The sequence below is a fragment of the Rhopilema esculentum genome, chromosome 18 (genome assembly GCF_057945365.1).
Source record: "Rhopilema esculentum isolate cy_ngs chromosome 18, ASM5794536v1, whole genome shotgun sequence".
In the NCBI taxonomy this organism is placed as follows: Eukaryota; Metazoa; Cnidaria; class Scyphozoa; order Rhizostomeae; family Rhizostomatidae; genus Rhopilema; species Rhopilema esculentum.
Window position 1 is genome coordinate 4,037,204 of NC_142832.1, and position 27,392 is coordinate 4,064,595.

General features: G+C 36.7%; 1 protein-coding gene across 4 annotated transcripts; it reads left to right on the forward strand.

Moving 5' to 3' along the window:
* Positions 1-163: 163 nt before the first annotated feature.
* On the forward strand, positions 164-27,354 carry LOC135680774 (atrial natriuretic peptide receptor 1). 4 transcript variants are annotated; one of them, XM_065194950.2, is made up of 21 exons: positions 164-403; positions 13,618-14,717; positions 15,338-15,630; positions 16,161-16,296; positions 16,753-16,980; positions 17,328-17,409; positions 18,119-18,218; positions 18,678-18,776; positions 19,238-19,315; positions 19,913-20,017; positions 20,571-20,642; positions 21,021-21,189; positions 21,765-21,911; positions 22,064-22,238; positions 22,745-22,885; positions 23,232-23,355; positions 23,703-23,771; positions 24,124-24,298; positions 24,735-24,833; positions 25,115-25,206; positions 26,226-27,354. In XM_065194950.2, exons 2-21 carry the CDS (start codon positions 14,039-14,041, stop codon positions 26,331-26,333), a joined length of 3,171 nt encoding a protein of 1,056 aa, XP_065051022.2. In that variant the 5' UTR covers positions 164-403; positions 13,618-14,038; the 3' UTR covers positions 26,334-27,354. The 4 variants fall into 4 exon arrangements, with proteins under 4 accessions (XP_065051022.2, XP_065051023.2, XP_088969800.1 ...); XM_065194951.2 differs by lacking the exon at positions 164-403 and adding an exon at positions 4,973-6,377; XM_089113674.1 differs by lacking the exon at positions 164-403 and adding an exon at positions 6,387-7,165.
* The last annotated feature ends 38 nt before the right edge of the window (positions 27,355-27,392 follow it).

Here is a 27,392-nt window from a genome sequence, read left to right on the forward strand (position 1 = left end):
GCCACAAACAATTCCCTGTAGTTATCAAGATGGGCTTCTTGGTGTAAGTTAGTTTCATTTCTAGTTTGTTTTTTCAGTTGGCCCGGAGCTACGCAAATAAAACAAACAAAAGCTACCAAACATCAAATCTGAAAAACAGGAGAGAACTGGTGGCATGGATTTTTATTGTTGACCAACAGCAAAGTATCACCGACCAATAAACAAGACGCTTTTGAAATGGTAATTTTTTACTGAAAGCATGAACTAACATGAATTATTTTACATCTTTATACTGAGAATAATGTTTTGTTCCATCAACAGTGCTTGAACGTAGAGCAATGAGCAAACAAGACCTGCATAATTGTTGAAGCCTTCATGAAGGAAAATTGGTACGAAATTAGGAGATGTCAATGAAAATGTGAAGGTAAGTGATATACGCTCACCCTACCCGCCCCTTTGCTGGAACTCCCTAAACTTCCGAATCCGCAAAAGTCTTCTCCAGTAGTAAGTCTTTTTTGTTAATCAACTTTACTGTATCATCTGAACTCATACATAATTGTAGACAATGTTTAAAATCAATATATTTTTTAGTTCAAATATTTCCCTGTTTATATCTGCGAGATGCAACCTACTTGAGATCAGTTATCTTAAGTTATTCAATGAGCGACTTTCAGTGTCTTAGAAAACACTTGTATAACGCAATAGAAAGAATCATTATATGGTTTGTGATTACTGCTTCTTTTTATGTATCTAATTAGCAACTTTATAGGTAGAACTTAATGATATTGGGTGTATGGCTTTAGATGTTCTTTAGTGCCCTTGGCACTTTGTATTAGCCAGTAGCCAAGCATCATTGTAATGAAGGTTAGGCTTGGGAGATAATGTTTGTACACACCTTTCTCAGGACACACACTGTAACTCCATTTGGGCCCGGGTTTTGCACTCCCCGCTTCGTTGATATTGCAGCCAATTAGTGCTCTTATATTCGAAGAAATGGATACCCCAGTATCTTTTCCCAATTTCCAAAGTTGTTAACTTTTTATTAACAGTTATGCAAGGTCAGGGACCCTGAGTCTCCAGCAATGTCATGTCTTAACTTCCTATGATCAATAAACACTTATGTTTTCACTGTTCAATAGACACCTAACAATACATACTATCCCTTGAAACTTTAATTTTCCGCCAAGTGAAACTTACGTCTCGTTCCTGATACTTCAACCAGATTTATGCATAAGTAATAGTGCAGAATTGAAGCAAATGACTGGGGGCTATGAATGCAGAAACAACGGCATGCATTCGTAATAAAACACGCGAATGTAGGCCTTTTTCGGGTACTGATTGGTTGAGTGATCGAATGATCGAGTGATCAAGTTATTACTTGATTGAGCAGTCGAGCAACTGATTAAGTGATCGATTGACCGTTACAAGGTTTTCATATCATTAAGATATTTGGCGGGCACCTAATTCTATTTCTCGATTGAATGATTTGTAAGTTTGCTATCTCATGCACATGATCTTAAAGACAGTGATGTGATTTTTATGACTATGAATGGTACTTCAAATGCTTGAATTGAAAAATAAAATTATACAAAGTTTCAGTAATAGGTAAAAAGCCATATTAGTATCAGATTGAGGGAATAAATAAAGAGGAAGAGATTCCTTGAGATAGGGAATAGGAAGATTTGGTAAAATTTACCATTTTCAATCTATATTTAAAAGCTCCATTGAAAAAATCCGAATCGCCAACCCCTACTCTTTTAACGCTCCAAGACCTTTACTTGGAACAGCATATCTCAGCCATTTCTCGTAATGATATATTAGCTTCAGGTATCCACATCCGATCTAAGATTAAGCTACATAAATGTTGCATTGTGTTTCAATATCTGAAGTAAAGAAAAAAATATTCCATTCTATTAGAGATACTTGCCATGCCGTGTTTGTTTGTGTTGCAGAGGATTAAAGATTAAAAAGTCTTCTGTTTCATTTTAGTTGAATAGGCTTATTTTTGGATATGTATTTGCTGTCGTACTCTCGAACAATGAGCTTGCAAAATTTGCCCTGTCTTGAAAATAAGGCTATATGCCCCATCAAGATATTTAAAGAATCTTTATTCAAATCTGGTCCCATCGTGTGCATTGAGCTTTCTTTGTAGAACTTTAAAAAAATTCCGCAGGAGACAATTAATATTAAAGTAGATAGGGAGTTTTTCCGACGATATTTGAGTAAAACCCAAACCAAAAACATCAGCCCTTTTCAAAGTTAGGAGAGCTCCAAGCAATTTGACAACCAAGCAGCATTTTTGTCATCTGTGACTTTGCTGCAATTTTGTTTACAATCCTTCTGTACCATACCTTTTTGAAAAGTAAATTTGCTTTTTGCAAATATCTGCCTCTGCTCATATAATACTGAGGCAATTGGCATCTTTTGCAGTCTCTGATGCTGCTTAATGTTAGCTTAGTGGTGCTTAGTCTCTTGATAGAGCACCAAAGTATGACGTCATCAAAATGCTAAGTTTAGGAAGTTCGATTTTGACCACGTAAGCTGAAATAGCATTAAATGCCTCTAGATGGATAAAACCAGTTATATATGGCATAGTAAAGATATGGCTAAGTGATGTTTTCAAGTTTGCTAACGGATAAATGTTATTATGATTTGATTCATAAAGTTATGAGCAAAAGTTCAGAAAACATTATGATCACACGGTCATTGACAGGAGGAAGATTTGAAAAACAATAAAATTAAAGAGGAAGGTTTTGAGAGAAAAACATTTTTACAGAGTTGACTGGGGGTGCGAGGTCTTGGGGGAGACAAAATTAATGGAGACAATAATCAGCTTTGGATAGGCAATTTGGTGGTGGAAAGAATTGGTATTTCATTACACCACAAAACAAGCCAGAATGAACTGCAATTTAACGTCTGAAAATAGATACTTTTCATGTTCCATGGTTTGAAACTTTTCATTGATAAACATTTATAAAGAAATATTATTACTATGCGGTCATGTTTTGAATGTTATTTTAGCAAAATTGTATCCTATGCGATAATTTCACTTGACCCAAACACATAACATTGTCTCCATTTATAACTTCTGCCACTTTTAAGCTATGTCCTAGCTACTCCCTAGCCACGCCATATCCATGCTGATTGCCTGACAAATTGGAAGAAGATTTTGACAGGGAGAAATTTTAGCTGGAAGAAGGTTAAGAAGTTTACTGGACTCTGTTATGAAAACAGACATCTACAGCAAGATAAGATAAAGAACTCTTTATTTTATCACGATTACAGTAATTCGACTGGAAAAGTGCCCATGCTTAGCTTATGTAGCCATATGTCAGCCAATTTTTTGTAATCAGCCGCCTTTTCACATTCGGCTTGTGGTCAAAACTGAAAATTCTACAAATAGAATTTGTCACGTCACCACTTTAGAACTCTATTCCTGTGATCACTGTTGCCAGAACTATTAGTAAATAAATTAATATAATTAAACTTTAACTAATACTTTGAGGGATGAAATTTCATGTATTTCAGTAGACATTAAAAGGTTGTCTCGGATCAGGTTCAACTTGTTTTTTCAAAAAGATTTTGTATCCCTTCCAGCCTCTTTTCAGCCTATCAGATTCTCGGGTCAAAAACATTTTGGAAATCTGACGTTTTTTGACAAAAAAGCTCACGTTATTTTCACAAACAGATCTAAGCTTGTTTTACGGCCTACTCTTTTACTTTGCATGTGTTCTGAAAATTGAATGGATTTCTAATTGATTTTGCTCGAAAAGAGCCATTTTTTTTTTCATGTTGTGGACCTTTGATTTAAAGGCACCGTGTGGCGCTATTTCGGTTTACCGAAGCGACAGCATTCAAAATGCTGATTATCAAAATATTACACAGAATGAAAGAAGCTTCTGCATCTTGATGAATCGAATTCTACCACACAGATAAAATTCTATTATTTCGCAGTAATTCACATTTCAATATCTTGCTCAATACTTGCATTAGTCAATTATATTTAATGAGATTCTTGCTGGTTTGGCTCCTGTTTGGTGTCATGAGAAGCTAGGTGGATTTTTGATTTATAATTTGAAATTGCTCGTTGGAATTAGGATTTCCACATATAATATGTTATTAATTCCAATGCATTAGGTTAGAAAAGTTTGAATAAAAATAACTGAATATTTTCAAATTGTAGTTCAACAATTTTCAATGATTAGTGTTATTGATTTTATGTTCTTATAATTGTCCCGTTGTTAGTGGCATTTGTCAGTAAAACTTACTCAAGCTTTTTTCATGTGATACTAGTAGCGATATGATTCTGATAATGCTGCTATGAAAACATAATGAAAATGTTAATCACATGGTGATGATATGACTATGATAATGACAGAAATAATGATAATAATGATGCTTTTCGTGTACGAATAAAGATTGGTTGTCAGGGGCGGCGTAGCCTGTGTCCCAGGCTGTTAACTTGAAAGTACTACTTTCAAGTTAGGGGTCTGGAGCACAGGCTAGGGCGGCGCCAAGAAATTCAAATTGGAGAGGGGGGGCTCGAGTAGACAGCATTGTTAGACTAACAAACCAACTCTTGAGAATCGCACTAAAATGCCTCACGATAATTCATGCCTATGATTTTATGGGGCACTCGTTATGCGGTACATTGGAAGGGGGGACGAGAGGTTATCGGAACCATAGGTACCGTACATCTGAGAGAAAATTCTTTGCAATCACGTCCTTTAGATTAGCTTAAAATACATTTCAGAACATTTGTTTTAGTCATTTTTTGAACCGTTTAAAACATTTTGCCAGTTTTAAGGCATGCTTTTACTACGATTGATTAATTCCAGTCTTAAAATGGAATTCATTATTTTATGAGGCATTATAGACCTCGATTATTCCTTGAGGAATTAGGCAATAAAAGAATTTATCGCTCTTTTCTTTTTTTCTATCTTTTTTCTTTATTTTTTTGTTTTTATGGAAACACGTTTGTGCAAAAAAATAGGGGGGGGGGGACTGAAGCCCCTAGCCCCCATTTGGCGCCGCTCATGTAAAATCACGTACGCTCTCGAAAATAATCACACTTCAATCACAATTTAATCACATCAATCACAATAATCACATTCATTTGAAAAGATCACCAGTCATATAAATAAAAAATATTTGAATCTTATAGGACAGCCACAATCGTCCACAAAAATTGTGAGACTGCTTTTCCTTCCTACCTCGCAAGAATGCCAAAGTCTGTTTGGCGTATTTACCCAAAAGAAAACCTATCGAAATTATTTTGCATACCATTTGCAATTTTGACTTAGGCTCCAGACAGACGTATTCGTTGCTCAACCCTTCTACCGTCCCCTTTCCTCCCCCTGCCCCCTCCAAGCAATGTTGTTTGTTGAGATTTAATGAAATAGTTGCAAATCATGTGTGCAAAGACCGTATATAGTAGCAAAATCTCAACAACATTGCTTGAAGGAGGAGCGGGTCATATACAATTCTAGTAGATTACTGTCAATAAATTTGTCCTGATTTTATCACTGGTCTCAATATATTTTGTGAAGGATTGCAGTTCCTTTCCTCTGTCTTTGGCCTTTGCTATTAATTGCTATTTTCTTCTGGATAGGCAGCTATTGGTATTGATACCGCTAATGATTCGAAACTGTTATATCATGTAGCTTTATCATTATAGATGCCAATTAACCATCTTTATGTACCTGCACAGGGAAAATTGCCCATGAAAAGGGCCAATGGCTATTTCACAGGTAATCATGAAAAGTATAAAATGTTTGTTTTTTCAGATAAAGGGCTATCTTCTTATTTTTTTTCAATTCTTATTGGTATAGTATTGCATATCACCAAAATTCATAAAAATTGAACCTAGTTTTATTACGTCATCAATTGGCAACTCTACTCCAACTCAGTTAAAAAGTCGCTTTTCAACGGACCTGCATACCTGATCGTTTTCACTGAAAAATGGCTTGCAATCAAATGATCTTTATAAGTTTTGTACAGGATATAATAGCACATACCAACTGGCTGTTAGCTATTGACCACAACTGTTTTTGCATTGCTCTATTCATTGCATAGCCAATCTAAAGTTATGGAAATGGAAATAATTTTCACAATGCCCCAACAATTAGCCGATCACTATGTGGCCTCTCATTGATTATTCAGCACAACAGGTTGCATGAGCGGTGTGATAAATAATCAACTGAAAAATTGATGATGCTTTTAGCGTTTGATTCATATATGACTGTCTTTTGAGTACAAGTACATTCTTGCTATTCACAATGGCACATTAGGCCTAATTGCTTCAAAGCAAGGCATTTTCAAGCTCACTGTTTAACTGCTCAATTTGAGGCTGTAAACGCACATGACAAGAAGATTTCGGATTTTTAAGGTCACACAAGGTGAGTATTATGATGAAAAGTTTGCATCTAGTTCAAGATTTGTTAGTATTTGTCCTTATTGATTGTTTGCAAACGTAACATGATTGTACGAGCTTTATTTACTATCACTTCATATGCTGCATTGGTAAAGTGTTCTTCAAAGGTTATATTCTTCCTAATCTTTCTCAAAAACATTAGTATAACAACTAGGATTGATTCTCGTGTCATAAGAAAGCACTTGCAAAAAAGCATAACTTCACTTGATGCATTGATAAAGTGTTCTTCAAAGGTTATATTCTTCCTAATCTTTCTCAAAAACATTAGTATAATAACTAGGATTGATTCTCTTGTCATAAGAAATCACTGACAAAAAAGCATAACTCTGACGAAAGAGATCACCCAGCATCGTCATGGAAATTAGACAATCATCAGTCAAAGACTCAGTAAAATGTTGCATTCACAGACACAGTAATGTCTTTGAAAAAGTCTCACATCATTTATTAACGCCATGATCATTCAAATGCTTACATGCACATCACATCTGTTGCGAGAATTTATACGGATCTTGGATCTTGTGGGTTACGGCTGATGGTGGATTTGAGATTTGGTTGATTCTCGACGAAGCTGTTTGCCCTGGTGACGTAGTTGACCTGTTTTGATGGCTGGAATTTAGACGATCATCTCTCAGAGACTTTGTAGAATTTTGCATTAACAGACAGTCATGTCTTTGGTAAAATTATGCTGACTATTTGGTTTCAATTGTCAACAAAATCAATATTTCGTACTGCTAATTCAGGATTCAACGAACAGTGAGTTGAGCAGCTTACTATTCTGTGATTGCAAACAAATGTTGTAAAGGTGTATATTATACTATTTTATAGTCTGCCCAAAACTTTCTCTTTTTTCCGCTCAGTGAAAATTCCTAAAAAACCTTTTGACTAGGATGAAAAATGTTTAAAAGATATTTGACAATTATTCTCGAAAGTTCTTTCCCATAGCCCTTTCATGCTATTAAAAACATCAATCATTCTTGCTTTATAGAAACGTAATTTTCAGGATTTTGTTCTTGGTTAAATGTAAGTCAAGGGATTAATTCCCAAGACAGTTTTGTATTCATTTGATAGTGCTTATACCTGTTAAGAGAGGTGCAATTGACGTCATATTCCTGCTCAGTCAGTGGACACAAAATTATTATAATAAAATGATTAAACAGTTAAAAAGCATACTAAGTAGTAAAAGCCCCTGAGAAAATTGGTGTATTTTATAACGGAAAAGTTAAAGTGCTGAAACGTTTTTGAGATCTTGATATTTTTGCGGGAACCTGCAAGTTGAAATAGCAGAGGCAGTCTTCGCTGATGCAGGTGAAAAAGAACTGCGAAAATTGCCAGTAGCATTCATGACGAATCTTTTTCTTTGCTGACACTTATCAAGTTTAGAATCGATAAAGCTGGTGTCGACTTCGTAAGTGGTGAAAGAACTTCTACTAGCACTTGTGCTACAATGTGCTCTCAGTTCAGCATTTGTATACCTAAAAGCATCCGTATTCTTTATGCACTTTATTGGGGTGGGGCAGTGGTGCAAAAATTAATCCGGGGCCCCCTTTGGACAACAAGAATGGACCCCTTTGATTAACCACAGATTTGAATCTGTGTACATTAGGGGCCTCCATTGCAAGATAATTTTCTCGGTGCCTCTAGGGTTTAGCTATTCTTCCCCGTTGTTGTTGCGCCTCTGTGGAGGAGTTTAAGCCCATCTTCGCTATTTCACTACTCTAAATCATCAGAAATTCCTCGTAATTATTGTAAATGTCTTTAAAACTCATTTCATGGCATATTGCTATGGAAATTATTTACATGCTTTCAATACATTCGGCAACCAGCTTCTTTGAATTTAAACTATTCAGTTCTGCATTGGAACGAATAATCCACATTTACTGCCTTTCTGGTCTTAATCCTTTCAAGGATTATACTTCATCTTGTCAAAGGATTACAGCCAGATTTCAAGTGTGTAATGTCTCACACTATAATTCTTCTTAAAGGATCTTTGGAGAAACACAATAAACCTATAGGTTACGATAGTTTTCGGCTGCAGTATTCTATAGAAACTGATTCCAAGAAGAATCAATTCCGCTATAAGATATTCCTTAAACATATTTACGGGGAAAACAAGCAAGACTCCTTGGTAATACACAGTTGAACCTCTACTAACGGACACTTCGTTATGGTTGCTACCTGCAAGAAACAAACAGGCATTTTTCCAAATCTTATTGCCTATCCTCTGAGAAAGTGCACTGTTTGTCAAGGCAAGAGTTTCTCGGGAATTACTTGATTTCGGCTCATTCGTTCGAAAACTTTTGCTCACACCTTGTGTTTATCATAACTTTTTATCTTCATTGAAAAGCGCTACTCTAGCGTTGGAACCTTATTCAAAATTCAATTAATACATACAAAAGTTACTTCTCTAATGTTTTGACTGTTTCAAAACCGCTAGTGTCTAACATGATCACATTCTGTTATGAGATCGATGCTGGGTATCTTTCGTTAATGATCGTTGTCTCTTCTGTTTGAAAATTCAGGTTGTATAGTAAAAGTGAAAGTATTATGTGTTTATGACGTCACACTTGAGTCTTCTATTGCTTTTTCGTTTATATGTTGCTACGATACGTACGCATAAACAAATGTGACTAAATGGCGACGTCATAAGCCTTTTAAGATTTTCTCAACTTACACCTTATGATTTGAAAGAATAACAAAAACTTTTGTGGTTGAGCTTTTTATTATACATGATGTTAGTGCTGCTCCTTTAACGTGTAACCACTATACCACTATACTGTCTCGAGAAAACCATACTTTTGTCTTTTTCCACTGATATTAAAAAAAAATTTCCCTATTTGTTTATATATACAGTAATGGAAATGCTAGTATATCGTTCTGCATTTTACATAAATTTTTACGATTCTGATTCAAAATAGGCGACAACTTCAAGCTTCTGCCACATGACAACACGTACGATATAGCGGGAACAGATCTCATTAAGCTGGCTTTGTCTTCTAAGAATTGGAGAAAGAGATGCAAGAAATTTTTCTAGAAACGCACGTAATCCGGGATAACAAATGTTCTTTATTGTCATTGTTCAGTCACATAACAGAGATAGGTGCTTCAATGGTTGTCTATACAATTACAAAGACCTTCGTAAAGTTAGAACGTGGTTGGTTCTAGAATTCACAAGAGAACTTCGGTTTGTGATGGTCTAATAAAAAAAGTTTTCATGCTAATAGTATTTCATCAAGAAGATAAAGGTACGATTTTAGGTATTTCAACTTTGTCTTGTTTTTTAGTCCTTCTACATTTCGATAAAGTTTGATGAAGTGCTTGTCTGTTCAGGAGAAATCTGCTTTGATGCATTCCTGACACATTCTCAATGCATTCCTGCATGTCTCTTTGCGGCACGCGATTTCATTTCGTTATAATCAATAAATAATTAAGAAATTATGGTGTCAAAATTGCATCGAATTCTGTATATCCAGCTAGTTCGAAAGTATTAATCTTTTTGCATAATACACCACACTCAGTTGTGAAATAATCAATGAAAGATTTAAAAGTAAATCGATAAAGCACCGAGAAGTCTGTGTTCAAAAAATTCACATAACTTAAAAACTGCAGCGATTAAATGACTTTTTCCCAGCAAAGCTCTCATAGTTAACTTTCACAGTGTCGCTATTTTAAGTAACTCTTTTCTTTTTCAGAGTAATAAACTCTTTCTTCAAAAAATTGTTGACAAGTACGCGAGAGCTAATTTTGTGAACACTCACTGCCATCAACTTATTTTTTATATTTTTTGAGAAGGTCGTAGGCATGGGAGACAGGGGCAGGGAGGGGACTGCAGCCGCATAATCAGGCAACATTTATCGCATCCAATTGAACTTCCACTTTTACACAATACAATTTTACTCTCTTTCTTAGTTCATGCTCTCCAGCATGTCACATCTACTTAAGCTAGACTTTATTACTTTTATTAATGAGGCTGCCATTAATAGAAACTTCACATTTCAACAATTATATAATAAGCAAGTATTATGGTAATTTCAATCATTCATAGAGACTTTAGTATAACTGTTCTCTTCTTTATACAGAGAGTTTTCCTTCTTTCATCGCTCCGTGCCTTTTATCATAGCCTTACCGTTTCTATAAACAGCTTCATATTGTTATTCAATATTTAATCACTTTGACTAGATCATTGCTTTTTGGCCCTATTTTGCTATGTTTACCAACGTTAAATTAAGAAAAATTGCCATTGAATTAAGTTCACTGTACACTGCTCTCGCTGTTCTTTTAGGGAAAAACTAATAAAAACTCTTTTTAAGCAGAGCATTCAATCAAATTCTATGCAATACGCTGCGAAACCCTGTTGACCCAGTATTCAGTAAGACTAGGATAACACATCTCTGGCAAGAGAAAAACATGTTTCTTTGGATTAAATTGCTGCAATTTCGTTGTTACTTTATAACCATTTGTCCTGCGTTTGAAAATATTTATATTTTCTCACTGATGAGTTTAATTGACTTTTATACCTGACATTCGTAAAAAGCCATAATTAAAAAAGCCACAGTCGTTGCCAAAGGCCTAGACAGAGCACTGACGTGATTTTTCATCGTCAAATTTACCAAGTACTTTCACCCTTCAAACCATGTTGGTGTACTAAAATGACGTAGGATATTAATAAACAGTGACGTAGGACCAGGGGGTCATGAGGGGTGCCATGCCCTTCTCCCGAGTTTGGGGCAGGGGGAGGGTGGTGGACGAATTTGCAAACTTCTATGGTAATTTGCCATCATTATATTTGATATCATATTTTAGCAAAGGTGAGGGGGGCCTCAGCCCCCAGCTCCCTGGCTCTCGCGTGTCTTAGCTGGTAGATTTGGGGGTAGAAAATATTGGAGGTATGATGTGGCAAGTCTGGTACCGGAAATTTTCAAGTTGTTGAAACTTGCACTTTGTAAAATGTATGTTTGATGCCAAAATCGTTAGTAGTGACTACTTGTGGTGTTTACTTTCAAGTTGAGGTTCGAATAAGGTTTATTCATAAGAGAAATATTGAGTCTCGATTCCCAACTTAGGTAGGGATCAGACAAGGTCATGTCATAGCCACTTTGGCATAGCCTTTTGGCTTTAAGGGAAGTGACAAGGGTTATAGCCACTGTGGCTTCAGGGGGAATCAGATGGGGATGATGAAGCTCTTATGAAAAGGAGGACAATAGTCTTTTGTTTTGTACCATAGGCAACGATGATTGGTGTTCCAAGGATGGCGCGAAATTTTAAATGTAGGTATGTTCATGAAAAAGGGGTGCACATTGTTTGCAAGGTTCTCGGGATAACTAGAATCATTAAGATTATGCCTTATAAACAGAGGATCGTTACTTCTAAAAGCACCTTTATAATTTTGTATTTAATTTCGATGAAATATGCTAGATATTGTCTTTACCGAATCTCTGCAATGCATAAAAAGCTTCCAGGGGTGACCGACCCCCACCTCTAAAAACTTTCTAAGGGGGCTGAAGCTCTCAAGCCCCCATGCAATCGATGAATTTGTCATTTATCAGTGGAAAGCTAGTAGGACTGCTCCCTTGCCTGCTTAAAACGCTACATCTACCCTGATGCCCCAAAATTGTTCCTTATATCAATAACTGCTAAGTAAGACTTATTTTTCTCCAAGTTTACTGGCAGGATGTTGTCCTGTTTTAGGATGCATAAAAATCATTACGTCTCTCTGCTGCAGGTACAGCGGCTGCTTCCTAGAAGTGAAATAGCATCTGCATACGCAAATAGCATCAATAACATACGCAAATTGGAATTCGATTGTGTACAATCGTATTACTGCGAAGATCAACTTTCTTTTCGCAGTTTCAAGGACTCATGACCTAACCCATGGTGCTAATTATACCAAATCGGGCTCTAAGCGCTGTCTCTAACAGTGAGGCAGGTGGACTTGATACTTCAGATAAACATCCTCTTTTTGAAACATCTTCTTTCTGAAACGGTCTTCCTTAGATAGTCGCTACCGTAATTTGTTACTCATAAGTAAGGTCAAACGAAATCCTCGTGTACAACAGAAAGAGATACAAATTCGATGTTCACATAAACTCATTCACCGTGTGGCTATGCAATGACAGAACCGTAAGCTTTGATGTTAGTTATCTTTAATTTTTATTCCATTTGCATCGCAAGTTAAACCATAACCCTTTCTCTGTTATCTAGGAAAAGGCAATGGAGCTGCAAATATTTTGCCTTATCTCCCAATCCCAGTTTCATTTGTAACGGATTTCAGCTGGTGGAGCCAAATCTTAGCTCTTATAAAAATAGGACAATAACACTCCGAGAATGGCCTACTCCACCTCTATAGAATAATACTATAGTAATATATAATAAAGACTATACCATTTCATAACACTATTACTGAAATAAGATATGAATATAGGAAATGGATATGCCAATATCATCACAGGGCAAATAGTTCTGCTGGCACTTCAGCTTGTAGCTTGAATAGGTTCCGTAATATGGACAATTTAGTTTTTTTAGTCCTGTTTTCATGCGTAAATGAATGAACTCCTAACTTTTTTTAGCTCTTTATCAACTTTTTTATATAAGTTAATTTTTAAGGCAGTAGTTTTATAAGAAAAGTCAATTGTTGTCGAGATGGCAAAAGCATAACAAGAACCTCTTTGTTACTCAACTCTTCAAGGAAAACCTCTCACAAAACTGGTGGAGAACCCGGTTCTCCAAAGGGAGGGGGGGGGGCTAAACCCTGCCTTTATAGAAAGAGGTCAATAGTTTATTAAAGCTCACTAGATATGGAGGGGAAACTGACCCCCTCTATAAGAAAGACACTTTTCACTTCTATGCAGGCAAAAGGCGTGCGAAAGGCGCAACTTGCAATAGACAATCTTGGAGTTCGCGACGCCAGGATGGAATTCAAATTCCTATCACTCAGGTGGGGCAAACCAGCGAAAACTCATGGTGGATAGAAACCGCTCTTTTACTTTTTTGGCCATGAAACTTCTTTAGAATAGAGAAATATTTTTGGAATAAAAACCTGAATTTCGTTGATTAACAATGGGTCATGTTTGAGCTACAGAAGAACTGGCAAATTTCGATTATAGCCCCACTTGTATCATGGTGTCACAATCTTCAAAATCGTCTAAATCATGGTTTTCTAAGAAATATCTTCGATTCATCTTTCACAATATTTGATCGTATTTTTTTAGGTTACGCAGTTGAGGCTGCAGCTGTAACTGTTTGGCAGTACACGCTGGAAATCAGAAATATCACAGATTTACCTTAATACAAACAGCTTAATTTGGAATCATAATCTTTACGGTGTTCTTAATCTTTGATCGATCTCAATTATGGAAAATATAGCGTACAGTTATTAAACCTCGGATAATCTGGTTAGAAAATGTCAAAAACATCAATAATATTGTTACTCCGTAAATACACTTCAGCTCTGGTAAAGGAAAAACACTGATTTGTTCGCCATGTGATTGTTTTCCCAGATATTGTTTTGCTGTCAAAGTATGACTTAAATAGAGTTTCGCGCATCTGGTCGTTGTTTCTGAAGGTGTCTTATCATGATCGCATTGCAAGAAAAACCCATACATCGAACTGCAAAGAGACTCCAATAAAGCAATGTTGCTGTTAACATTTGTTCTGTTTTTGGGCATTTTAATACAAAAATGTGGAACGAGCACTTCGAATACGACTAAAGAACTGAAACTTGGAGTGTTAATACCAATGACTGGCGATAAATGGAATGCTGGCCCGCGTTTTGCATCGGGGATTGTCATTGCCATTGAAAAGATCAATGCAGATCCAAATATCTTACCCGGTTACAATGTTACTTTTGAATGGCAGGATAGCAAATGCGAGGAGAGTGTTTCGCTGACTGCAGCCGTCGATATGTATGCAAGAATAAACCCCCACGTGCATGCATTGATTGGTCCGGCTTGCTCTCATAGCTGCAAGTCGGTCGGATACTTAGCAAATCACTGGAATATGCCGCTAATTTCGTACGCCTGTGGATCCGTAGAGCTGTCTAATAAGAAAGATTTCCCCTTATTTGCCCGGACCGTCGGTGTTTATGCCAATTCTGGCAAAATTATCGTCAATCTTATGAAATTCTACAAGTGGGACCGCATTGCACTCCTGACATCCACTGATTTCCTCTGGACTTCAATAATGACCGGTGTTCAAGCTGACGTGACAAAAGCCAACCTAAAAATTGCATACTACCAGAATTTCAATGTTGGCAGTGTCACAGATACTTACCTCCAAGAAATTCTTGAAACTGCTAGTACCCTGTCCCATAGTAAGTAGAACATATACCTTACACGCCCTTTCTACTCAAACTTTTCAATACCCCGGGTTCTAGAGACTCCATCATGTAATCTCATGAATATGGTTCAAGACCAGCCACAGAAATACTTTTTTGAGCGAGAATCCACTCATTCTTTGCCACCACAGCCGTCTACAATACTTTATCCCCAGATTCACGAGACTCTGAAATCCAGAGTAGTATTTCAAAAATTTTAAAGAGTTAATGTTATTTGGCTATAACCTCCGGGTCTAATTTTGCTTTCTATGAGTTTTCTCTGGATTTTCCACGGGCAAATTCAGGTTAAACCTTGTAACGCCACATTAAAGTTTAAATTCAGCATTGTCTGGCTCTTTTTAATCTCATCCCTCCCAAAGTTCTGATATCAGCGCTTTCCCGCCAATACCTTTGGTATGCAAACAAAGGAGGTCGGAGAGGGAAAATTGTACTAATTTCCTTGATGTTTCAATCTACATTGCTGGCAAATAAGTGAATAATACCTGATTATTTTAAAGGTTTTCTTCCATGTCTGAATTGACCAGTTCTAAAATGTTATTAATCAGTTTTTTGCTTAATTACGTTTGATATTATGAGAATGGTTTTCCTCCCTACAGTCTTCATCTTCGGTGGTTACAGTGTGACAATCCGCAGGCTGATGCTTGCAGCTCACACGTTAGGCCTTACCACATCTGGGTATGCATTTTTTTCCTATGATCTTCTACTCGATTCCTGCAACTCAACTACAGCTTCTGACGAAGAAAACAGAATTGCATGCCAAGCATACGAAGGACTGCTTGATATCAGTCTGTATGTGCCAGAGACAGCGGAGTACAAAAACTTTACAGCAGAAGTCAGAAGGCGAATGGCTGAGCCTCCATTTAATAGACCCATGTTACCCGGAGAAGAAGTAAGTTTTCATAGATTGTTCCCAGATTTTGTTTCCATGTCCAAGGTATTCATGCATCGTTTGTTTAATGCACAAATGATCAATCAGAATTTAGAACCATCATAATCTACTCTCCATGAGCGAGTTGCTGTGAAGTCAGTTTCGATGATATTAAGATTAAGCTTTTCTGTCGTGTTCACCCACAATAACTATTGTCGGATGCTTAAAAGGCAGAGGAATACCCTCTAAAGGCGAGGCTTTCAAGTTAGAAGTCAAAGTTAAGTCAGCGATGTCAGTATATTAAGGTAGGGAGGGAGACAATTGCAGAGATAAGTGTGCATAGTTATTTGCCATTGGCTCAATCTTAAAATAGAGTCACATAATTTTGCGAATGTAAAATTTCCTCCCACCTCATATCCTGCGATGCAAGGAGAGATTATTGTCATACGACAGGGCGATCTTGAAACCATACGAATTATTCATGGAAACTGTGTATTAAACTGCTCTCAAAAGAATTACTTCAAAGCTGACGCGTACCGTTTCTCTTTTAGGTTGAGCTGTACGCTTCGTTAATACACGATGCAGTTTATTTGTATGCGTATGGCTTGAATTCAAGTTTAGCGCAAGGGATTGACTCTAGGAATGGCACTGCAATCATGCAAAATATATTTGGGAGACAATTTTACGGTGAGAAAAACTTACATAATGTTCCATTTTCATTAGAAATTTCAGAATGCTCGCAGAATTCTTAGTCAGAAGAACTGTATTGTTGCAGTGGTTGGATATACAATGTTGCTGCTTGCCTTGCTTGCTTGCCAATTTTGCTAAGATAACATCGCCACACAGACTGTCGACTTGTATACAGGGCCGCCGCTACCTATTGGGCACTAGCACGTATAGCTGATTAAACAATAACTTAACATAACATGAGTATGTTACAACTGAAATTTCGATCTCATTTTATGGCATACCTATCATAATAGTGTATATAGGGAGTCCAGAACTAAAGGAATACACGTTAGGGTATACTGCTGAAAATTTGCTGAAACTTAATTTAGATAGGGATTCCATGCACAATCTTAATGACACCACTCTCTATTTAAGTCAAGCTGTCAGTTCTCATCATCTTTGCTGATCTTGCAGGTGCTTCTGGGTTGGTTATTATCGACTCCGTGGGCGATAGAGCTGCAGCTCTGCAACTTAAGAACATCCAGAAAGGAAAATATCGCAGAGTGTTTAACTATTTCAACTCTGAACAGAAACTACAGGTCTTAAACGAGACTAAGATAATATGGCCAGGAAATACTCTAAATGCGCCTCTTGGAAGACCTGAGTGTGGTTTTGGTGGAGAACTCTGTAAGAAAACAAATTGTAAGTGACAGATACGATATCGTGTTATATAAGATTGCCTCCAGTACCCTCCTTTATTTTCCATGCTGGTGTACAATGCTATGTCAGTTCTACCCTCATTGCAGTGGCGTCACCAACCCAGTTTCCTCAGAGTTGCATTTTTTAATGACTCTAAATCCGTTGAAAAAACTTTTGGGGGAGGGGGGCTGCTGTCTAAATCGATTTCGATTTTCGTGCTTGCAAAAAAGCCCCCGTTACGAAAAACTTGAGAAAGCTTATTTTTGTAAAAGTAGATCAAAAATACTCAAACACGTTTCACAGCGTGCTGTATATTTATATTTGTGTAATCCACTGATTTGTCATTTCAGATTCCTGGCTGTACATTGTCATAGGCGTGGCATCGTTGCTCATATTTGTCTTTGCTCTGACTCTATTCTTTGTGCAAAAGAGGTACGCCCGTTCCATACTTAAACGATATGACTCTGATAAGATTGTTTTATAAATATAATAAAGGCTATTGTCAAAATTTTTGTTGCTGCCAGAATTTGATTCCCAAAGCTTGAATTAGATTGACCTCCCTAAGAACTTTAGAAGGCAGAAAAATAGTCAAGTGTATGACCCAGCTGTTATGAGGACAAGAATCTCAAAATTATGCAGGTTTAAAAATGTACAACACTTCGCTAGCAGCTAAAACTTACTTAAAATATCATTTGTTTTTGCACGAGTTTGCCAAGAATGTTTACCAAGAATTTGAGTGGTTGCAACTTGAACCCATCCTAATTTGTTTAACTTTTTAGAATTTAAGTTATAGTGCAAAACGTTTCTGACGACGAACATTTTGATCTTTCACTGCACTCTGGATCAAACAGCTGAGGCAAACGCCTTGTATAACCTAGTTTCTACCAGTCCCTTGTATAACCAAATTTGGAGCATATGTATCTTAATAGCACAGGCATTGGCATTTAAACTTGGGGAAGACGAATGCAAAATCACCAAACGCATGTACAGGACAGTAGATAGATTGCAGGAGAACCTTAATATAATGTCTATTTTATCTTGAATTTCTTATCTTTCCTTATCTTTCCTTATCTTGAATTTATCAATAAGATAGTTTGTAAAAATGATCTGTATTTAATTCAGGGCGATTTTGTCGTTTTAGAAGAAAGAACTTTGAACGTATTTTAATGAGTCAGCGATGGAAAGTTCAGTACTCAGACATCCAGTTCAAAAATATCGGTGGAATAAGCAGACGATCGTTTGTAAGGACCTTTGATTGTTAATGGCTTTGAAAAAAGCAAACATTTAGTAAACTAAAGCTTTTCGTCTGACACTCTTCAGAGTTTAAAACGTCAGAACATAGATCGAAAACTCTACGCTAAGAAATATATATACCCAGTTGTGGATCGAAATAGGCCAGTGAGTCCTCCTCACTAACCCCAGTTACTCAAAATATGACCTTATCATGCTCAAAATTTCAACTTCTGCTTAACTGGTTTCCCTTCTCATTAGTTTCCACCCTATCCTCGAGTTTCCTACCAAAATACCTATGATGCCTTTCGTCTTCAGGGGGGAGCTGTGAGAGGAGATTACCTATTTTCAAGACCAGTTTTCTCTAGTTCTCATGTACAACAATAACTGAGGCTCTGCCCCAAGCTTCTGGCTTTTGCAGTGGCTATCTTGTGTTTGCTCAATGCCTTTAAGTCCTTTTCATTTTGCAGTACGCATCAACAATGATGGGAAGTCAATACTCATTTACTAGTGGCGTCAATGAAGATGGTCATGGGCAGCAGATTTTTACATCGATTGGAGTTTTTGGCGTTAGTTTTTGTTTTACTGGAATTCCTTACTAACGTCAACAATTATAGAATCAACCAAAATATAGAGAATTCATTCCTTGTAGCCGGTCTTATTTGCTGCCAGAAATACAAAAGGCTGATGTAACATTGATCAGAAGAAGTTTGAATAGTAATTTCTATTTTGCAGAAGACAGCCTAGCTAAGGCCCAGCACACATGGCTCGAAGAGAACTTTATGCATTGTTTAGTGTATGATATACTATGAATTCTGTATAATATGTAAATATATTATATACAATTCATATTTGAAGTTGGTATAGAAAGATATATTTATACACATCATAAAGATGTAGTATTATTTTGAGATTCCAGATTTTTGTTATGTACGTGAGCATTCTTAGATATTAACCACCCTTCCTGTATATTCTGCTATTTTTTGAGAAATAAAATTAAAACTTTAGAATAGAGGTTATTCTTTTCCAGTCTAGAGTTGTTGCACTCAAGAAAATCAACAAAAGCAGCATCGATCTGAACCGAGACGTCTTGCTTGAGCTTAAATACGTGAGTAGTCTGTAGAGAGTAACAGTTGCTATACAGTTAAAAATGGGCGTGGCATTTACCCAACTAAAATTGCACAGACAGTCTGTGCAATTTTATGCTATCGAGGTATTAGGAACCTTTAGGTACATAATACGTATAGGGGACATCAACAGTACAAGTATAGGAGGCAAAAAGTGATGAGGGCATTATATTTTTAGTTGGGTAAATGCCACGCCAATTTTTAACTGTATAGCAACTGTAACTCTCTATTGAGACTCTCTCTCTACTTGTTGTTATCACTGTGGTGCGAGAAAAGTCTTTGAAAGCAAGATATATCGTGCCTAACACAAAATACGTCTTTTGAAGCGTTTATATGAAGATCTTGTCATGTTTAAAGTTTAATAAAAAGGTATGCGACTACCAGTATAAGTGATACTTGATGATATCACTCTTTCTCTTTCTACTTCAGGATATTTTTATAATAATACAATTGAAATGCGTAATATATTCATAAACCAAATAGCTGCAGTAAAATTTCTATTTCATCTCTACTTTATAAATGCTTTCAAGCTTTTAAACAATGTTTGCGATATCTACTGACTGTTTGTTCATTGATAGGCCTACGAATGCCAGCATCAAAATGTGAATCCATTAATTGGTGCATGCGTCGAACCCAACAACATATTTCTTCTAACACAGTATTGCAATAAAGGCAGCTTATTGGTAAGTATTACAAATTGCCTTCCATCCAAAACTAGTATTTGCAGAACCCTTTCTCCAACGCCTATGGCTGTCGTTACATTTTAAGACATTCTACGACATATGATATTGCTGTCGATACATTCCACGGACGTATATCCAAAAAATAATTATCTTTTGCATTAATTAACCAGGCACAGAAACATTTTCCCACAAAATACTTTATAGATAAGTGGAGACAGTATTTACCTAGTTCTCAAGTCTTCAAAGGCAAAAAGGAACACATATTAATGTTGAAGATTGTAGTATATTTATCTTTTCTAGCAGTCGTAATAAGGGAGAGATGATGTCCCTTCGATACTAGAGAGAAGGCTCGATTTTCATAATTTCTCTAATAATTCTTTAAGAACTCATGTACGATGTCATTCGTTGAAACGACTCTGGTTTGGATCTTTTTCATACCTTCTGTCCCTGAAAAATTATTACTGAGCAAAAGCGTACTGAGAAAGTGAAGAGAAATTCGCACTCACTTCTGGTAGTTCTGCAGTCTGTTTATCTTTTTTCACTTTATATCTAGGATGTGCTGCACAATGCAAGCTTGAAGCTGGATTGGCTCTTCCAGATGTCAATAGCATTCGATATCGCACGAGTAAGTGCCCAGTTACGCTTTCTTACAAATCCTGCTTTACTATGATTAATTCTAAACATATTTATTTTAGGAACATCTCTTTGAAGTAGGGTTGAAATTGTGTCGCTGCTGATGATTCTGCTTGACTTCCCATCATACTTTCATTAGGAATCAGAGAGCTTTTGCAAAAGATAACTAGTGGTGCAGTGCTAAGAAAATAACAAGGGGGGCTCTTGCACAAAATTATGCGAAAAAAAATAGGAAAAGTAGAAATTTGTCAATTTTTGGCATTAACAAGGGGGGCTCAGCCTCTCTGAGCCCCCCTAGCTCTACACCCCTGATATCATCGCAGTAGGAAGTATTGATATAGCAATGATTTCTATCTATTCTTTTTCTCAGGGCATGCAGTATGTACATGGGTCTGAAATCAAAGTTCATGGCTGCTTAAAATCATCAAACATTTTGATTGACAGCCGGTTAGCTTGCAAAATTACTGACTTTGGATTGGTCAAATTCAAAGCTGGACAAAAACCAACGACTGCTCATGGAACAGACTACCAATTTCGACGTTAGTGAACAATCAATTATATATCTAGAATTTGATTCATCTGGTTCTGTGTAAATCCAGTAACTTGAAGGCAGTGTCGCTGTACTAATAGTATGCTTCGAATAGTGTGGGGGTAGGGAGTAATTGAATCCTGACCAAACTAATTTTTGTGATACAGATTTGCTGTAAAGTTTCTAACCTCATGCTAAATTTTGCTACTATTGGTACACGAGGATGAAATATTTCTTAGCTTTACCATGTATTTCATGAAAACGACTGAATTTTAAAGGAAGCTTCCATATCCAAACATCCCCTATATTCATGCCACAGCTCTAAGCTCTATTTATAGATATCGATAAACCTATCTTCAGATTTACTAAACACAATCAGATATACATCTCAAAGTAAAGGACAGATTATGGTACAGTTTATTAAGTCATAACCAGCTCGCTCTCTCTTGTAGAATTTTAGGACGCTCTCCTTGTTTAAGCATATACCACATTTGTACTATGAGCTCACAGCTGTTCTGTAAACAGAAAACTTCTACTATATCCAATAACCAGCATATCATTATATGAATATCATTGTAATTTCAGAGCAATTTTGGACTGCTCCCGAACACCTGCGAGAGCCCAGCCTTGCAATGTCCCAGCCTGGGGACGTTTACAGCTATGGAATTATTCTTCAGGAGATTCTTCTACGAGACCTTCCGTACAGTATGTTCGAGTTTCTTGCACCCGAAGGTAAGATTTTTTTTTGCATGTTATGTTTAAAATTTCCTAAAAACAAGAACCAAGATTGTCTTGCCACCAAACTGTTTCTCCAACGTTCACAATGTTCAAATTTTTATCCATCTATGCTCGTTCTTCTGTCAGCATTTCTTCTTGTTTTTCAGAAATCGTAGCACGTGTGCGAAACCTGGAATACCCTCCTTTTCGTCCTAAAATCCCCGATGACACTGGGAGGATAATGTTTCAAGAGCTTATGCGTAGCTGCTGGAGTGAAGATGCTACGCAGAGGCCTAGATTTGATGACGTCATGAAGAACCTCAAGAAAATTAATGGGGGAAAGTAAGTAGCTGCAACATCCCTGTTTCGGAGTAGTTTTCTTGTAGGTAGAACACTGTCGGTAACATGACAGATTTTTTTGTTTTAAACTTCATCAGAAGCTGTTTCTATCAGCTTTTGTAATAGATTATCATTAATATTTTTGTAATAGATTTTCAAACCAAAAGAAGTGTGCGGTTCTTTATTCATCATACATTGATCCAGGGATTTTTTTCAATAGATATTCCAGTTATTTGTACTGTATTGGAAAATTTCTATATTTTCGCACATTCAATCTTAACTTGCAATTATCCCAAGCAAAATCATTAAAAAAAAGTACAAAATTCGCTGATGTAAGCATTCCATATGCGTTTTTATATGGAGCCGATTTCTGCAAATTCTTAAGAGTATGAGTGAATTCAATGACTATGTCGTCCACAAGGCTCTGCCTTAATTACCTTGCTGTTGAATTTTTTTTCACACCCTAAGATAATGAAAACTTCAATCTATAGTGAGTATATTTTTAATAGAAACATAAACATGGTCGACAACATGATAAGCATGATGGAGAAATATACAGACAACCTCGAGGAACTGGTCGCTGAAAGAACCAAGCAACTAGAAGATGAGAAACAGAAGACAGATGAGCTTCTTTACAGCATGCTCCCTAGGTAGGAAGACTCTTACTTAATCCAAAAAAAGCCATCATAACTCCTTATGAGCAATGTGGAATCTTCGATATCCTTATCTGTCTATGCGTTTTTAATCTCTGGAGTACATCGATAAAATGGCATATTTCTTGTAGATAGCTTTAATCGACCAAAAAGAATACACATTCACACATAAAGGCAATTGGACTTATTAAACCCCGTGGTTGGCCTCTCGATATAACCTGAAGATTTTTGTAAGAAAAAGCTGTTTCTAAGACGGAATATTTTGAAACAAAATCTGAGAAATATTGCTGTGTGAGAAGCTTATTAAAAGGCATGTCTTTTAACGGAAAACCTCTTATCCTAGACCGGTTGCAGATGTTCTCAAACGAGGAGAGCGTGTCACAGCTGAGAGTTTTGATATGGTCACAATCTTCTTCAGTGATATTGTCGGATTTACCAAAATGGCAGCTGAAAGCAGTCCTCTAGAGGTAGCAGATGATATCATATTTCTGAATCGTTGCGTTTCGATTTATTTCCTTGTAATTTCTTCACTCATTGTTGTGTCAAAACGTGATTGCTTGAAACCCATCCAGTGCATAATTCTTCCTCAATTCAAGCTTGTTGTGCCGCAAGGCTCACAGCAGAGTCTTTTCTTACTTATTTTTTGGCTATTTTTCTTCTACAATGCTTTTAATCCAAAATACAGAAATGGCTTTAATAATCATATGAAATAATTCTTCATGTGTCAAGTGATTAATGTATTTGTTGATTATTTGTTGTTTGAAGCCCATTGAAGCATTCCCAGCCAATTAATAAACATGTCATCTTATTCAAGGTGGTGGATTTTCTTAACGACCTGTATACATGCTTTGATAACATTGTTGAGTGCCATGACGTTTATAAGGTAAGTGATTGCCCTTTAACGGAGTACGATCTCTTTGCTTTATAGTAAACTAATAGTAAATGAACGAAAATTTCAGTTTCAAAACATGCTGTAACCTGCATCGTGATAGCTTGCTCCAAATAGAGCAATTAAAGGGATTTAAAACCAGGAAAAGGGCACTCAAACCAGGCAGTCACATCTATATACCATAGCCATTCAAAAACATTGAGTTGGTTTACAATTTGCATTTCCCATATAATTAAATGTGTTACAGTACAATTTTGGTACTTGGAGAAGCAGAGACTGCAGGCTAAGATAAGAGAGACCAGTTGGATGTTTGATTGAGTTTTTAAATGTTGAACTGACCATCTAGGTAGAGACAATTGGTGATGCGTACATGGTTGTATCAGGACTTCCGAATCGAATTGGCAACAAGCACGCGGGTGAAATAGCCAAAATGTCGCTTGATCTGTTAAGTGCAATGACAAACTTCAAAGTCAGGCATAAACCTGATATTCAGCTGCAGCTCCGGATAGGCATTCACTCGGGTTAGTATTTGTATTTGAGCGGTCATTATATTGCAATTTCTCTACCTTCAATCAAATTTCACCACATGTGTACGCAAGGTATTGATAACCAGGGAGAGGGGGCTTAAAAATCCTTAACGGTCTCCATAGATGATTTTGTCATTTGAACGCATAAGAAATACTGTATGCATGCTTGCTGTTTGCTCAATAGAAAATTGTGCAGGAATGTAAGATTTCCACTGGTCTTGTCTTCTTTTGCTTTACCACAATTGGCGATGCAGGTCTCCCTGATGAAAATCAAGACCAAATTGTATCTCTCGCACACATACTAAAAACATCTAATCTGTCTTTCTCTCTGGAACATTTTGCATACAAAGTAATTTCTTTGAGTACAACCATACCATTCATTGTTCAAAAAACATGATGCATTTATGCGATTTTACAACCTTATTTGCAGGTCCTTGCGTCGCTGGCGTTGTTGGTATGAAAATGCCTAGATATTGTTTATTCGGAGACACAGTGAATTTTGCATCAAGAATGGAATCTAGCGGTTTGGGTAGGTTATTACATAGCGATCTATAGCTTTGAGAAGCTTAAGTATGCTCTAAAATGTCTGCTTTTTTCAAAGTCATTTACAAAAAGATTGTATCGTTGAATGTAGTTTTTTTCAAGCAGATCTTAATTATTCAGACTGAAAGTCATGGAAATAACACCTGAGCTTAAGCTACATATATTAATAAGTACTATACTTTCGACCAAATGACTATTTAAGATGAATAAGCTAAATCTTCAAGCTTTAAATCTTTAGATTGGCAAATCATATTGTTTTCTTTGCAGCTTTAAGAATCCATGTGAGTCCGTATTGTCGCGATGTTCTGCTGCAACTTGGTGGCTATCATTTGGTTGAAAGAGGACCCGTCTCCATGAAGGTACTTCTTTGTTTTATAACAGGACATAAAAATATGTGGTGCACAATACGTGGAATCATGATAGCTAGGGTGATACCCCCAAAACAAAACCTTAGAGCGATTGTATGGGGGTTTGGGGGCATACTGGGGGCGCCAATACGTCAATACGGCCGTGTGATCAGGTAAATGAAAAATGAGCTTTATTGGCTCTAACAAACAATGTACCCCTGGGCCAAAATTTTACTGAACTTTTTGATATTTTTCGCACAATCATTAAGAGATCTCTTCTTCTGTCAGTATCGTTCTTTGATGGAGTATAAGTACATCTTAAACAATGCTACAGATTTGAGAACAAACATTTTCAGAAAATTGGAAAAATTGTTAACTCCTGGATAATGCACATTTCAGTTTTAATTTACAAGAAATATCCATGACTTGACGTATCTCAAAATCCCGGACGATTCTAAAATCCCGGACGCAATTGGCAGTTCTTGAAAAGAGGACATGTCCGAAAAAAGAGGACCTGGTCACCCTATAATAGCGAGGTTTCAGTTTCCAATAATAAACTATGATAGATAGTTGCTACAGAGTTAAAATTATCGTTCCAGTCAACTCTTCTCAAAGTCTCATGTAGAAAGCTCACTAAATATTTGCTCCATTAATGGGATTTACGACCTCTTACAACGCATGTGTTCTGTAATTCGCTTCTTTGCAAGACAGGAGGGAAAATGTTGCTAAAGCAGGCCTGTCGGAGCCCCCCCCCCCCCAATAATTGTCAAACTGTAGTATGTTTCCTTTATAACAGTGTACTGAATAAGAAGGAAAACAATGGGCAGCCCCCCCCCCCAATTTTAGAGTGGTGCGCGGTCCCTGCCTAAAAAAGCTTTTATTTCACATGTTTATGGTTCCCCAAAAGTGTGAATTTCGTTGTTTCAAATGGACACCCCTCTTGTTTTGATTGTTCTCAATTGATTGTCCTCTTGTTCTGATTGTGATTGTACTAAGCTGCCTGCTAAGTCGATAACTTTCATATTTTTCAGGGAAAAGGAACAATTACGACATATTTTCTTCTTGGTTACCAAGGTTTTGACAAGCCTGTGCCATCGCTAGAAAGAGCAGCTTCTGAGAGTGAACACACGTTCAAGTGAAATGTTCTGACGAAGTGGCTCCTTGTGGAGAATATCTAATACAACTATTTGCTATATACAAAATTTATACACTGTATGTATAATGATTTCGTTCTCTTACAAATGTTTTGCTATGCAATCACCTTTACCAGAAGAAGGAAAGCAAAAATAAAGGGTAGTGTAGCAGGTAATATTCAAACCACAAGACCTAGGCATCCGGAATTACAACTTGAGGCCCTACAAATGCTTAACTAAAGAGAACACTTGTTTTAAAACAACAGGCACTGTGGAGAATGGGGGGCTGGGGGGCTATAGCCCCCCCACTTTTTGTCAAAAATGCAAAAAATTTACCAAGTAATCACCAGTCAAGCCACTTTTTATTCAGTTTCAGCCACCCCCCCCCCCTTCACTTTTTTTAGACCTCCCACTTTTCTCAAAGCTCTGCGGTGCCTGAACAAAGCACATTCCCTTTCAATCATTTGCCAAGCATTCTACAACAATGGTCCTTTTAGTGATTTTTCATGATCTATCCCAACATGGCAAAAATTCCCAAATCAGATGGGTTTATTTAAAGATGGACTCTTTAAGGCTTAAGTCAGCAGTTTGTCAGCACTTTTCATGAGATGCATATATACTCAAGAACTTTGGAGCAGGCCATCCAATGAGGCTAAAATTTGATTGTAGGGTGACATCAATTTTCTTACAGCCTTTATATAAAATAAGTATGTACCCTCCTGCAAAAAATGGATCTGCTAAAACAATTATGTTTGGTAAATAAAAACCAGCACCCCGTTGATCCACTTTGGTGCAAGGAGAAAATTTATTGTGACTTACATTTCTAAAAAAACCCATCTGCAGCACCAAGATATTTGATGACAAAATTTGGTCAAATTATTATTATATTTGATAACATCAATCTCTATTGTGGATGATTTTTTTAAAAATTACAGTAAAATATTCAATTAATGTGTAAAATAAAAGTGTATTTATAAATTTAATGATTTTTTACAGCTCTATTATACAAAGAGAAATAAATATGATAGCTGAATCAGTTTCGTATTTCTTGAGTCACTGCCCTTG